Here is a 15932-nt window from a genome sequence, read left to right on the forward strand (position 1 = left end):
GTGCGCAGCAGCAGAGTGAGGACAAGTAGGAAGCCTGCCTTAGCCCCGCTGCGCTGCTGGCAGTGACAGCCAAGGGCTGCCCCAGGCCCTTTTAAGTCGTCCAGGCTCCTGGGCAATTGCCCCTTTTGTCCTCTCCCTCCCCCCCGCCGCGTCAGGGGCCTGGGAATAGATGAGATATTGTTACCTTGTTATATTTACTTTATTTTCCATTATCCTCACTGATCAATAAAATGGTTTAAAACAACCTATTTTTTAAAATCGGCAGCTAGTCTCAAAACACGCACACGTTTTCCTCTACAAAACCACATGCAGCATGGCAGAGAAAAATCTGTTCTACAAGAGAACAACTCTACAGTCTAAGCTGGCTTGAAATACACAAACTCTCTAGAGTCAAAGGTTCAAAACCATCTATCTAAGATGGCCTCATCACTGTAGTATCTGAGAAACTCCCAATCTTTACTTTATTTATCCTCACAACATCCCTGCAGTAGGTCAGCACTATTATTCCATTGTACAGGTGGGGAATAGGGGCACAGTCAGACTAAGGGATTTGCCCTAGGTCACACAGGGAGTCTGTAGCAGAGGTGGGAGCTGAAACAGATTTGCCAAGTCCTAGGCTATTATGAAGTCCTCCTCAACCCTTTATCTTTCTGAAATAGATACACTGAGGGTACCTCTATACTAGGAATGCTACAGTGGCACAGCAGCAGCTGCGCCACTGTAGCATGCACACTTTCTACAGTGATGGAAGGGGGTCTTCTGTCGCTGTAGTAAATCCACCTCCCTAAGAGGCAGTAGCTAGGTCAATGGAAGAATCCTTCTGTTGGCCATGCAGTGTCTACACCAGGGTGGAGGTCAGTTTAATTACACTGCACAGGGCATAACAGTTTTTTCATAGTGCTGATAGTTGTAGGTAAGCCGATCTAACTTTCTAGTGTAGACCCAAACTGCTGAGTTCCATGCATGGTGCCTCTGTCTCAAATAACCCTTAGAAGCAATTCTGTCACTGCTCCAAGTGGCCAACAGAGACCCTGTGGCACTTTTTGCAAGAGCAGGCTTTTGCCCTAGGTTTCTTGGTCTACAATTTCCTCCCCTCCTGCAGCCTGCTCTGTTTGTACAGTCGGCAGGTGTCCTCTCGAGCGGCAGCAACATATAAAACACTTGGAGCACTCTGGGAGGCCCCAAAAGGAGCCATTCAAGGTGTTTATCTAAAAGATGTTTATATGTAAAACTGTTTGAAAGGATTGAAATGGAAAGAAAACATTTCCACTGCCCTGCTATTCATTTTTGGAGGGGAATTTCCTCTCATACTTTTTGTTTGTTTTTTTAATTTTGGCTCTTTCGTTCTGATCCCCCATTAATTTTAGTTGAAAATCTCAACATTTTCCCTGGGACGGAAAATCCACCTTCCGCCCAGCTGTCCATGCTGGGCTACCTGTGGCGGTGGACGAAGGACCAAACGCCCAAAGCGAAAACGTGTCACGCAGCACATCATCCTATTAGGGATTTACAGGGAGACAGGGGAAGGCGCATGCGCAGCCCTACCCCTGTCTCCAAGACAGCCAAGGGTAGGTGGCGCATGCGCTCTTGTCTCCTGCTCACGCGAGGAGGACAAGTTAGTGGCGCCCTGCGCATTCTCTATGCGCCGGGTGCGTGCCGAGGAACTGTTGTTTCTACGCATGCGCCACATGCGCAGTGTGAGCCCGGTCGCGGCGAGTTGCTCGCGCTGAGGTGAGAGAGTCTCGGCGCCCGGGGCCGGCGGAGCTGACGGGGGCGGATTCCCCGGACTCGGCGCGCGGCTCCCCAGCCTGCCCTGCCCTGGCGCCCTGCCTGCGAGAGCTCGGCTCCCGCTCGGCTCCGGTCCGCCCGCCTGGGCCCATCGCACCGCGGGGCCGGGCTCGAGCCGGGGATGCCCACGGAGACAGCCCGCCCGCCGGGCGGGTCCCACGAGCGGGGCCCTGGGGCCGGTGCCAGCGGTCCGGGTCCGAGCAGCGCTGAGGAAGCGGGGACAGGCCCGTGTGACAGCGATCCGGAGGGCAGGCCTGGAGCTGCGGCCTCCGAGGATGGCCCCTGCGGCTCCTTCGGGATTCCTTCGCGGGAGCCGCCCCGGACGGGACAGCCGCTGTTACACATTGACAGGCAGCAGATCCAGTCCGTGGCGCCCAGTGCCCAGATTGCTGAGCTGAAAGGTCTGGGGGTTGACGTGTACGACCAGGATGTGCTGGAGCAAGGAGTCCTCCAGCAGGTAGACAATGCAATCAGTGACGCCAACAAGGCGTCAAAATTAGCCAATGCAGAGGCAGAATACCAGTCGATGCTGGACGATTTAAGGTAAGGTTACTACTTTTAAACACGTGGTATCCAGTAATAAAAGTTTGTTGAATCATAGAAGTAAGAGATGGAAATGATTATGTATCACTCACTTCCCCATAAGATATCAAAACAGTTGATTAGTTGAATCCTTATTTCCTGAGGTCATCTATCTAATCAGTGGCAGAATAAAGGAATAGAACCCTGGTTTCCTGATTTTGAATCTGGTGTCTTGTCCACTAGCCCATGCTGCCTCCCGCCAAGTATCTTATCCCTCTTCTGACCAGCCAGTGTACAATTGTCCCATGCAGTGTATTGCAAGGTGTAAATCTAAGTGGAGTTATGCTTGGAGAAGTGACCCTGTAAAAACAGCACCATGTTATATGCTTCATATGGTCTGTATGATCCCATAACTGGTGGATCACAGAACAAAGCATCTTGTCACAAGCTCTTGTAACAATATTCAGGAAATCCGCCCTGTAAAAACCAAAAGCTAAAGTATATAATCACTAAGGCCTAGAGCAGTGGTTCTCAAAGCCGGGATGCCACTTGTTCAGGGAAAGCCCCTGGCGGGCCGGGCCAGTTAGTTTACCTGCCTCATCCGCAGGTTCAGCTGATCGCAGCTCCCGGCCAGTGGGGGCTGCAGGAAGTGACATGGGCTGAGGGATGTGCTGGCTGCCCTTCCCGCAGCCCCTATTGGCCTGGACCAGCCAGACCTGCAGACGCGATAGGTAAACAAACTGGCCTGGCCCTCCAGGGGCTTTCCCTGAACAAGCAGCGGACCAGCTTTGAGAACCACTGGTCTAGAGGAATGGGACTAAAGCTTTGTATACATTAGCACTTTTGTTGGTCAAACTTTTTTGTCAGTCAGAGGTGTGGGGAAAAAAACAAACCCTGACCAACATAAGTTTAATCAACAAAAGTGCTGTAGTGGACAGCGCTTTGTTGGCAGGAGATATTCTCCTGCCAGTGTAGCTACTGCCAGTCTTTGGGGATGGTTTAATTATGCAGAAGAGATCTTTCCCGTCAGTATAGAGCTCTACACAGGAAACCTTACAGCCATTCAGCTACAATGGTACAGCTGTGCCGCTGTAAGATCTGTAGTGTAGAAGCAGCAGAGAGTCCTGTGGCACCTTATAGACTAACATATGTATTGGAGCATGAGCTTTCTTGGGTGATTACCCACTTTGTCAGATGCATGTCAGTGTAGACATACCCTAAGAGGCATGAACTCCTGCACTTTAATCCTAGCTCTGCTTCACAGTGTCCAACTCAACCATTGACTTACTGTGTGATCTTGGACATCTCATTTAACCTCTTCATTCTTTAGTTTCTCTATTTTTGCGTTATTGTTGTTTTACAGTGCCCGAGAATTATTTCTTTACAGTGTGTCACAATACGTATAAGACAGCTCTCAAAGAGCTTAGAAAACTTTATGCACCTGACTAATCCTTTTGACATCAGTGAATCTATTCATACATTAAGTTAACAGGATGCGTAAGAGTTGTCTGAAATTAGGCCCTAATCTTTCAGTGATGGAGCAAAAGGTGGTAGTGGGTACAAGGGGGTTGACACAGGAAGAGTGGGGCAAAATCAATAAGATAATGCATTTACTCTTTCAAGGCTGGTGCACAGCGTGGGGAGTAAACTTTTCATAGAAATGTAGGGCTGGAAGGAATTCTTTAGGTCATCTGGTCCAGCCCCCTGTGCTGTGGCAGGACCTAGTATACCAATACCACCCCTGAGAGGTGTTTGCTTAATCTGTTCTTAAAAATTCCAGTGATGGGGATTCCACAACCTCCCTTGGAAGCCTATTCCAGTGCTTAACTTTCCTCATAGTTAGAAAGTTTTTCCCAATATCTAACTATAATCTTCCTTGCTGCAGATTAAGCCTATTACTTCGTGTTTTACCTTCAGTGGACCTGGAGAACCACTGATCATTGTCTTTATAACAGTCCTTAACATATTTGAAGACTGTACCAGGTCCCGCCCTCAGTCTTCTTTTCTTAAGATTAAACATGCCCACTTTTTTTACCCATTCCTGATAGGTCAGGTTTTTTAAACCTTTTATCATTTTTATTGCTCTTCTCAAGACTCTCTCCAGTATGTCCATGTTTCTTAAAGTGTGGTGGTGCCCAAAACTGAACACAGTACTACTCCAGCTGAGGCCTCACTAATACTGAATAGAGCAGGACAGTAACCCTCTCCCGTAACCATCTCCAGTAACACCCCAAAATATTAGCCTTTTTGCAGTTGCATCACACTGATGTCGCATTCAGTTTGGGATCCACTATTTTTTCTTTGTTGCATGTGCATGTCACAGAAGAAATGGTCTTTAAGAGGGATTTAAATGAGGGAAGATGAGTAGTCTTTTCAGACTAGTTAACAAAGAGTGTTTTACGTGTATTAAGCAGCTTGCAAGACAGTTGGTGATGGTTGTGGAGAAAGTAAGCAAATGGGACATGAAGTCTGGTATCACTGACAGACTGGAAGGGTCAGGGACAATGAGAGAAGAGATGCATGTAAGCAGAGGCCATGTCTACATCTAAAATTTTGCAGCGCTGGTTGTTACAGCTGTATTAGTACAGCTGTATAGGGCCAGCGCTGCAGAGTGGCCACACTTACAGCAACCAGCGCTGCAAGTGGTGTTAGATGTGGCCACACTGCAGCGCTGTTGGGCGGCTTCAAGGGGGGTTCCGGGAACGCGAGAGCAAACCGGGAAAGGAGACCAGCTTCGCCGCGGTTTGCTCTCGCGTTCCCGGAGCCACCCAGCAAACCGCAGGGAAGGAGACCTGCTTGCTCGGGGCTCCGGGAACTAGAGAGCAAACCGGGAAAGGAGACCCGCTTCGCCGCGGTTTGCTCTCGCGTTCCCGGAGCCACCCAGCAAACCGCAGGGAAGGAGACCTGCTTGCTCGGGGCTCCGGGAACTAGAGAGCAAACCGGGAAAGGAGACCCGCTTCGCCGCGGTTTGCTCTCGCGTTCCCGGAGCCACCCAGCAAACCGCAGGGAAGGAGACCTGCTTGCTCGGGGCTCCGGGAACTAGAGAGCAAACCGGGAAAGGAGACGCGCTTCGCCGCGGTTTGCTCTCGCGTTCCCGTGGCCACCCAGCAAACCGCAGGGAAGGAGACCTGCTTGCTCGGGGCTCCGGGAACTAGAGAGCAAACCGGGAAAGGAGACCCGCATCGCCGCGGTTTGCTCTCGCGTTCCCGGGGCCACCCTGCAAACCGCAGGGAAGGAGACCTGCTTGCTCGGGGCTCCGGGAACTAGAGAGCAAACCGGGAAAGGAGACCCGCTTCGCCACGGTTTGCTCTCGCGTTCCCGGAGCCACCCTGCAAACCGCAGGGAAGGAGACCTGCTTGCTCGGGGCTCCGGGAACTAGAGAGCAAACCGGGAAAGGAGACCCGCATCGCCGCGGTTTGCTCTCGCGTTCCCGGGGCCACCCTGCAAACCGCAGGGAAGGAGACCTGCTTGCTCGGGGCTCCGGGAACTAGAGAGCAAACCGGGAAAGGAGACCCGCTTCGCCGCGGTTTGCTCTCGCGTTCCCGGAGCCACCCTGCAAACCGCAGGGAAGGAGACCTGCTTGCTCGGGGCTCCGGGAACTAGAGAGCAAACCGGGAAAGGAGACCCGCTTCGCCGCGGTTTGCTCTCGCGTTCCCGGAGCCACCCAGCAAACCGCAGGGAAGGAGACCAGCTTGATTACCAGAGGCTTCCTCCTTCCACGGAGGTCAAGAAAAGCGCTGGTAAGTGTTTACATTGGATTACCAGCGCTGGATCACCAGCGCTGGATCCTCTACACCCGAGACAAAACGGGAGTACGGCCAGCGCTGCAAACAGGGAGTTGCAGCGCTGGTGATGCCCTGCAGATGTGTACACCTTCAAAGTTGCAGCGCTGTAACTCCCTCACCAGCGCTGCAACTTTCTGATGTAGACAAGCCCAGAGAGAGATAGAGTTGGTCAGGGTCCTGGAAACTCAAAAAAATAAATGTTAAACTTGGTGTGGTAGTGGAGGGGAGTGAATGAAAGATTCAAATAGTGAGATAACAATCAGAATGACAGAACCCAAGGATAATCTTAGTAGCTGCATTTGTGCATGGACTAGAAGAGGGTGATGCAGATATCAGGGAAGTCAGATAGGATGGGTTCTTGTAAACAAGGTGGGAGGTGACCAGGGCCTCTAGGAGAGATCTAGTTGTGTAGACAGAGAAAAAAGGGGAATTTAAGAGATGTTACGAAGGAAGCAGCAGCAAGATTTGGAGATGGCCTATTTGAAATTTAGATATTTCCTGAGATGGAGTGCAGGGGTCGGCAACCTTTCAGAAGTGGTGTGCAAGTCTTCATTTATTCACTCTAATTTAAGGTTTTGCATGCCAGTAATACATTTTAACGTTTTGTAGAAGGTCTCTTTCTATAAGTCTATAATATATAGCAAAACTATTGTTGTATATAAAGTAAATAAAGTTTTTAAAATGTTTAAGAAGCTTCATTTTAAATTAAATTAAAATGCAGAGCCCACCAGACCAGTGGCCAGGACCCAGGCAGTGTGAGTGCCACTGAAAATCAGCTCGTGTACTTCCTTTGGCATGCGTGACATAGGTTGCCTACCCCTGGCCTAGCAGATATATGGGACTGTGTATAGGAAAGAGTCAAAGATGATATGCGGGTTACAGGCCTTAGTTATAGTGTGTGTGATGGTGTGTTCAACCAGGGTGGATAAAAATCAATGATTTTTTTTAAAAAAATCCAATTTTTTTGATCAAAAAAATTCAATTTAAATAAAATGCTTTTTGAGGGGAAAAACTAGCTAAAGATAGGTTTAATTAAGATCCATGATGAAATATCTTTGAGCTATAATGTAATAGGGATTATAAATTCTAATTCTGTAGTATAAGACAATATATTCATGCAATGTTTAAGAAAAGTTTTGTAGATGAGTTCCAATAGTTCTTGGGTTAGGGATCCAATCTTATCAGGTTCCAGGGGCTTCTGTATAGATTATTTAGGTTAATCTTTCTATCTACCCAATGGGACTCAGTTCTCAGTCTAGAACAGGAGTGGGCAAACTGTGGCCCGTGGGCCGGATCCGGCCCGTCAGGGCTTTGGATCCATCCCACAGGATTGCTGCCCCCCACCCCGTGGCCCCGCTGGCCTTGCGCCACTCTCAGCAGCGGCTGGCCCAACGTCCCTGCGGCCCCCGAGCCCTTGCCTCCGGACGCCACCCCCCACAGCTCCTATTGCCCGGGAACAGGGAACTGCAGCCAATGGGAGCTTTGGGGGAGGTACCTGGAGGTGCAGCAAGGGCAGTGCACACAGAGCCCTTCGCTCCCCCTCTCCCAGGGGCTGCAGCTCTTCCTGGAGCGGCGCGGGGACTGGGCAGGTGTGCAGGGAGCCTGCCTTGGCCCCAGTGCGCACCACTGCCACCCCGGAGCCAGAACCCCTCCAGCACCCTGCCCCCCAACTCCCTGCCCTAAGCCCCTTGCCTGCACCGTGCACTGCTCTTGCACTCCAGCTCCCTACCCTGAGCCCCCTACGACACCCCGCACCCCTTGTTCACCCCAACCCCCTGCCCTGAGCCCCCTGCTGCACCCTGCACCCCAACCCCCTTCCCTGATACCCCTCCTGCAGTCTGCACCACTCCTGCACTCCAACCCCCTTCCCTGAGCCCCCTCATACATCCCGCACCCCTCCTCTGCCCCAGTCCCTTGCCCTGAGCCCCTTCCTGCACACCCATCCCCTCCCACACTCCCTCTTGCACCCCAGCCCTGCATACAATTTCCCCACCCAGATGTGGCCCTCGGCCCAGAAAGCTTTCCTACCCCTGGTTTAGAAGATACCATCAGAGATGCTTAGTTTTCCAGTTCTCAAACTGTGGATTTGTGTCTCCAGCAGTTAAGTGCTTGTTAACAGCAAAAATGTTTTAAAATAAATACATAAATAATAGAAGTGAGAAATAACAGACCTCAGCTCTATTGTCCCTCTGCAAATTTGTGTACACAGAGTCAATCCCTTACCTCCCTCTAAAAATGCAAATTTCAAAAAATTCAATGAATAGAAGATTGTTGGGGGTGGAATAGATGTGGATGAGGAGAAGAGGTCTGGAGATAAATGTGAGAAGCCAGGGACATATGTTTGTTTTGTTAAAATATTATATGTTTGCTGTTGAAGAAAAAAATCCAGAACACTTAACATTGTTGTTTTAGTTAAATAAAACAATTTAAATGTCTGTCTAGTGATGTTCTCCTCTTAATACAGCATGGCAAGAAAATCCTCCAAATATTAATGATTAATCTGTTGAATTGGAGATAGTTCACCTCCCAATGACTTCATAAATATCTGCTTCAATTACCTTTGGTAAACGAAATAACTAAACAATCATTCATTTTCTGATATAGCTGTAAAACTACTCTGAAAAGTTTTTCAAAATAAATCACTGTTTAAAAATGTATAATGTGTACCTTCTAAAAAGGAAACCTACATCTATCTCTGAGTTGTGAAGAATATGTATTAAGATTATAACAGCCAACAAGAATGCACTTTTATGTAGAAAACTGTGATTAAATCGAGTCTTCCTGACTATTGATTTAAATCAAATCCACCCTTTGTTCAACAATAACAGAAGAGAGGGACTGAAGAGGGAAGAGAGGGAGTGGAAAAAAAGACAAAGTTCAGTTGTGACCATTTAAGTTTTTAAGTCAAAAGTGATATCCAGGAGGAGATGTCAAAGAAAGAGGATGAAGTGAGTGACTGGATGGCTTCAGACAAGTCAGGAGTAAGAGGCATATGTTTGAGTTGTCAGCATTGATGTCAGAGCTAAAGTAGTTGAAGCTATTTGATCAGATGAGATAACACAAAGAAAAAGGCGTAGAAGGAGAAGCGGAAGTGGCCAAGGTTATAGTACTGTAGGACTCCAGAAATCGGAGAGGGAAGCAGGAAAAAGTGGAGTGGCCGAAAAAGTAGAAAGAGAACTTGGGGAAGGGACAGTTGCAAAATCAATAGAAGGGCAACATGATGAGAAGGGAAGACATGATCTAAAGTATTTAAAAAGAGCAGAGAAGTCAGTGAGAGTGAGGATGGAGTAAAAGCCCTGAGACTTGGTGAGGAATAGGTGATAACTCAGTGGAGGGTGAAATCTAAATTAGAGTAATATGTTGCAAGATCAAAAGGGATCACTGTGATCATGCTGTCTGCTGAATAATGTAACACATATAACTGTATAACATATAACTTCTCCAAAATAATAAATAAGAAGGGAGTGGGGGTGGGTTTGGAGGAAACAAATTCAAAGCAATGATTTTTAACTGCTTTCTTGATGACTTTGGAGTTGAAGGGAAAGGGAGATGTGGTTGAAGATGTGTTGGTTCTGAGAACAGGAAAGACTACACTGTGCTTAGCCATTATCCTCATTTCCAGATGTTCATCTCACAATCACAAAGGTTGTGACTATTTCATATTTACATAGTGCTTTTGAGATGCAAAGCTGTGATATATTTATTCTACCATTAGAACTTGCAAATGTGACAGAGGCCGATACAGGACCCCCACATAAGGGTGGACAGAGGAGGGCACATTTAGTTGGAGTAGACATCCATGAAGATGTTTTCACTAGTTCGTTCCACCTCAAACCTAAGTAATAGCAGAAAATGTGATGGAAAAAGCATGGCTTTTCACAATGCATATACCGCATGTACTGTGGATGGTAACAGCAAATTCTGATTCTCCTTTAAAAACACATTGTAACTCTCATTTCATTCAACAGAGACCACTTTGCAAGAGTAAATGTGAATTTATCCACTGTGTGTGTGTCTTCAAAGAAACTCTTCTGGCCCCTTGCTATTTAGTTAGTAGGGCTTGAACAATGTGAGACTCGTTCTTCATCTGTGTGCACATTTGTTCATATAATTTCTGATTACATTCCAAAGAGACTTCTATTTGTTGCATCAGCCTCTGATGGTTTGATTTCTGTGTGGCCTAATATCAGCATCTAAAAATATCACTCGGTCTTGCATTGTTATGTAAATGAGCTAGCTGGCAGACTCGTCATACAGCAAGTTACAAGTGTGAAAATAGGGATAGGTAGAGAGAGAAGCTTGCTTCTTTAACATATGTTTAAAAGTCCAGTCTCTCCACCATTATTTGTTTGGGCTGGTATGTTTTCCGTGGCATTTCTGATTGTTAATTTAAATGGTAATGTATTATCACATTCTGCAGTTGGTCCAAAGGTATCAGTTACATCATGTATTGTATTGTTGTTGTACACAATGGAGAACAGAAGAACTCAGTATCTTATATTCAAAAAAATGTTATTTGCTACAGATAAGAGGTAAAACTTAGTACAGTAGTCTTTGTGCTGTCGTTTCTATTGATGAGGCACACCTTCCCCCCCCCCCCAATTTTGACAGATCATGCAACAGTCATTAAATGGTGACACTTTTTGGTTACTATCCGTCCGGGCTTTTACATGAGGCAGTGGCAGGTTATACATAAGAATTTGAATAAATAGAATGGCCTAGGCATGAAAGGTTCAGTAGTACTGTACCTTCTTAAAATTATTTTACAGCACAATACAAAAATAATTTTATCTGTTAAATTAAAGGGACACTAAGGTTAAAATAAGATTTAAAATAAATGCTCATATCAATGTAATTTCTTACTATAGATTATTAAAACAGATTTAAAAAAAAAAACCCAACTCTTTCACCACTTAGACTTATTTCTTGCGCTTCTCTACCTTGGATAATAAAAGTAGGTTGGCCAGTTTCACTTCCTGGTAGAGCCCCGCACGGAACTATTCTTTAATCCCACTCCTGCTATTATGGCACCAGGTCCTGCAGGACCCATGGGATCCCAGTCCCACTGCAGGGCTCTACATCCTGGTAGTTGTTCATTAGCAGAGTTGTAATTTATTGAGTTCCAAATACTGCAATAGGTTGTTTGTATTTGAACAGAATTGTTTAACATTTTAAAAACTAGCCTTTGTAAAATTCAAAGGCCAAGAAAATCAGCATATTTATTTAGAAATCCAACTTTAGCCTTCTGTTTGTTAAAATCTTGGCTATAATTTTTAGGTTTAAACTATCTGAGTTGAAAATGTCATGTATCCACTCTTCTCATTATTACAGCTGAATACTAAATGAACATCTTTTTATTTTTCAGGTCCTGTATGACATCTCTGAAACAGATCAATACAATTATAGAGCAACTTACTCCTCAAGCTGTCAACAGCAAAGATATAAACAGAAAACTAGACTCTGTAAAACGGCAGAAGTATAACAAGGTGACTGAAAAAAATTAACTTTGGATTGCTTAAGGCGCTGATTCTCTGTCAGGCTTCACACTTGAGGATCCTGATAAAGGGTCAGAGTCTAAACTTGCAGTTCCTTCACCATTTTAACAGTTTTTGGTTTTCTTTACCAGAAGTTATAAGAACTTAATCAAATCTCTCTGAAGTCAGTGGGAGTTGTTCCATTGACTTGGGCTTTGGATCAGTCTCTAAAATAATAGTTCTAGAGCTTGTTTGGATAAATGATTGTAATTAAATTCCTGCAGGGCCTCATGGTGGTGTTTCAGAGTGTTACCAATGTTATGTGACTTTTTCACCACACTTGTGTCCGTGTTATCTGAAAATGAATTAATGAACAGCCAGTTGCAGGTTAATAGCTAACTTGAATGAGATGTCCTTTATTAGCCATTTCTAAAACTGCTGAAGACTTAGACCAGAGGTTCTCAAACTTTATTGTACCATGACCCCTTTCTGACAACAAAAATTACTACAGGACCCCAGGATGGGGGACCGAAGCCTGAGCTGCCAAAGCCCTGTCTCCCTGGAAGGGAAGAGTCTAAACCAAAGCCCCACCTCTCCAGACTAGGTGGCCAAAGCCAAAGACCAAGAGCTTCAGCCCCAGGCTGGAGGCCTGTGACCTGAGCCCTGCCACCTAGGGCTGAAGCCCTTGGGCTTCAGCTTTGGCCCCAGGCCCCAGCAAGTCTAAGCCAGCCTCGGTGACCCCATTAAAATGGGATCCTGACCCACTTTGGGGTCTGACCCACAGTTTGAGAACCGCTGTCTTAGACTAAATCACTGTATAGAAAAACCTGAGCAACTTATGAGTCGTCTTATTGATCTTAAGAGACTAGTCAAATGAGTGAAGTTGCGTGTGTATTATGATTGCTGATTCAGGCCCTAAATTACAAGTTGCGCCCTATTTGTGTTGTCACTTATGCGATTTCAATGTTTTTAATAATACTTTGCCTTTTTGGGTAGTTAAAAAAAAAATCCTTAGTAGGTGAAAACCAAACTTTTTTTGATAGTGAGACAGAAATTTTAGTTGCCTTATAAACAGATAAGATGTGAAATTATCTCCTTAATATCTTAGTGCTGACATGTGGCAAGTGTTTTATAATATGGATATTATGACAGCAGGGATGTCAGTGCTTGTGTAAGTATCTTTTGTAACTGCACACAGGTGCACTGGAGAATTTTCAGCAAATGACACTCTTAAGGAAACAAACAGCTCACTGAGGGTAGTTTTACTAAATTTAAAACTTGATCCTCAAATCATGCGCCTCTGGGGGGAGAGGAAAAGATTTAGAAAGAACAAAGTTTATAAGTAATAAAAACGTACTGCTTTGTGTGTTTATTTAATAATTTGATCAGTTTATTTTTAAATCAGGAAAATCATAGATTCCAAACCCAGAAGGGACTATTGTGATTATCTAGTCTGACGTCCTGTATAACACAGTCCATAGCCCTTTTGGTCACCTTAGGAATCGTAACTTTGCCACATTATAACACTTATGAGGACAATAAAAGTGGATAATAGATTGTGAAAGAAGTGTGAATGGTGGTGAGCTACGATTGTTACAGGACTCATAATTTTGAATTCCCTCACTCTTATATTTTTACAAGCACTGTGGTGTTAGTTTTTTTTGCAGATAAATTAGTTGTCTTCTCTTGAGCTGACTTGGTGTAATAATACCCGCTGATACATGAAGAACATTGACTAGTTTTTGAGTTCTTTCAGTCTCTTTGTGGCAGCACATCTCAAAACAAATGTGTTGGAGAGAAGATTTGTACTTAATTCTATAATTGTATTTAGCACATGTGAAAGTGAAGGATTAGCAGAGCTCAAATATATGCTGAGTGGAATTTCATATGCTATATATGAGGCTTTTCTTCACTGGATCCTGGACCCAAGTTTTAAAAATGCATACGCAAGTGTATGTGAAAGTATCTGATGCAAATGAGATTTGTTTGCATGCACAATCTTAACTTGTGCATGCCCATCTGGTGTTTGCAAGCATATGCTGTGCATGCACACCTGAATTAGTGCACTGTTAAAAATTTGTGCCCCAGTCATGATGAAATGTGCCAAACTGGGGGTGTGGATGTGTATGGATTATGTAGAGAACTACCTACCAGGTGCTGGGATGACACCTTCCGCAGGCATTTTTATCACTTGGAATCATATCAAAATTTGAACTTGTTTCAGAAGCAAAATGCTAACCTGCTACTTAACATATTAATAAAGCTTGAACCTTGTTTGTAAGAAAAGCAAGTCTGCTACCAAGAGTTTTAAATTTTGTACACTATTGTCATTCAAGGAACAACAGTTAAAAAAGATTAAAGCAAAACAAAAGCGTCTCCAAGCAGTTCTTGGTGGAGCAGAGACTCTCGTTGGAATAAATGATGTTGAATTTCAGGACGATGAAGGTGAGGGAAAATGCCATTGCAAATCTTTTTTTGCATTTCTGTCATGTCTATGTAATGTCTTTTGTTGTTTGAAGCTCATTGCCAAGATCTTTGCCAGTGAACATGAGTAAATAAATTTCAGTGGTTTGTTTTCAAAGAATGATTTTAGGAACGCTTAATTCTCTGCACCTGCAGAATTGCAGATCTCTGAGTATCCATATGGGGATTTTTAAAGACTGAAAGTAGATCTGTACTTAGTTCAGTAGGGAGGACTGATGCACATTAGAGTATTGGGCTTAATAAATTGGAAATCTTAACATTTTTCACAGCTAATGTGATAAAGCTAGTGTAATGATTGAATTACATTTTATAATCAGCCATCAATCAGTACTCACAAAATTGGTTTTCGTATCTTGGTAGGAAACACTTGTTAGAAATTAAAAAAAAAATCTGTTGTATGAGCTGTACAGTGTAAGAATAACAGTTTTTTATGGAATACTTTGATAATTGTCTCAATGTTTCCAAGATCAAATCTAACTGATCATGTGTTTTTGTTTGTTTGTTTGTTTTTTCTTACTGCCCTCTGCAAACCCAGCATGAGTTCTTAGTCAGGCTGGTATCTTTCTGTCTTATACATCATCACTAGTCATCAAAATTCTGAAGGCCAAAATAGATACCCATTGACATCTGTGCAACCCCATTAGACTTCAGTGAGTTTACACAGGGGTAGCTCATTGAAATTTGTAATACTGTTCTGACACATTAGTTGAATAGGTTCCAGCTCTGTCACTCATATCTGTGTTGGATCTGCAGGTCATACAGGAGTAAAAAGCAGCAAAGACTTATTTTTGACAGTAGAAGTGGTAGATTTGAGTTGGAATAGATCTGTGGAATAAGAACGTGCTGCTTTGACCGTCGTTTTTATGAGTAGAAATACACCATAAGATCCTTCCTTTTATGCTCTGTGCATTAAAACTCGGGCATTTGGTACGAGGAAATGTAGCTTAGTCATGATGGGTCTTTACATCCAATTTGTGTTCTTATTTCTGAAAGCTTACAGTTACCTAATCTGGTAAATGAGTTTATGGAAATAGCTACATATGTGATTACTGAATCCTTGTCTTCTGTAAATAAATATTTAGAAGGAAATAGTGTTCTGATGCTATCATGATTAGCTTATAAATACCTAGACATAACATGCAAACATATAAAAAAGTTAACATAAAGCTCTAGCAGGGTATATTTGATCTTAAAGAGCAATCGTATCTGTTCAAAGAACATTAAACTCAAGTTACTTTTACACTTGCTCATCACACTCAGGATGTGTAGCAAAAGAAACATACACCTCTATCTCGATGTAATGTGACCCGATATAACACAAATTCAGATATAACACGGTAAAGCAGTGCTCCGTGGGGGGCTGCACACTCCAGTGGATCAAAGCAAGTTTGATATAACGCGGTTTCACCTATAATACAGTAAGATTTTTTTGGCTCCCATGGTTAGCATTATATCGAGGTAGAGGTGTAGTAATTTAAATTAATAGCTTTTTTTTGGAAAATTAGGCATAAATTTTAAATTAGTTTCCCCTTGAATGAAATAAGTAAGTGTTCAATTGGACCGTTTTAGAATATGGTACGACTTTAAAAAAAAAATCGACTACACAGATTAACTAAATTCTGTATTTGGTGTTTACTAACATTGGTCCTGATATGGAAATGTAGTTAGGTACATTTGTAATCTCACTGAATTTAGTGGGACTACTCATGCTTAAAGTTAAGCACAAGCTTAACTACTGTGCAGGTTCAGTGACAGGGGCCCCAGTCATACAATCTGATCCAGGTGTACCCTTAAGTACCTTACAGCATTGGAACTGTAATTTCTGTCTTTCTGGTGGGAAGGCTGAGGAAGAGGAAGAGTTGTATTGTGGAGATATTTA

The 15932-nt window shown here is 44.2% G+C and overlaps 1 protein-coding gene across 1 annotated transcript in view; it reads left to right on the top strand.

Annotated features, from left to right (window-relative positions):
• Positions 1-1909: 1909 nt before the first annotated feature.
• ERCC6 (ERCC excision repair 6, chromatin remodeling factor) overlaps positions 1910-15932 on the top strand; it is an 82166-nt gene continuing 68143 nt past the window's right edge. Inside the window, exons 1-3 of the mRNA XM_030569100.1 lie at positions 1910-2331; positions 11461-11581; positions 13906-14014. Coding sequence (XP_030424960.1) covers positions 1910-2331; positions 11461-11581; positions 13906-14014 — 652 coding nt within the window. The remainder of the gene's footprint in view (positions 2332-11460; positions 11582-13905; positions 14015-15932) is intronic.

This window comes from Gopherus evgoodei, chromosome 7 (assembly GCF_007399415.2).
Source record: "Gopherus evgoodei ecotype Sinaloan lineage chromosome 7, rGopEvg1_v1.p, whole genome shotgun sequence".
Lineage (NCBI taxonomy): Eukaryota > Metazoa > Chordata > Testudines > Testudinidae > Gopherus > Gopherus evgoodei.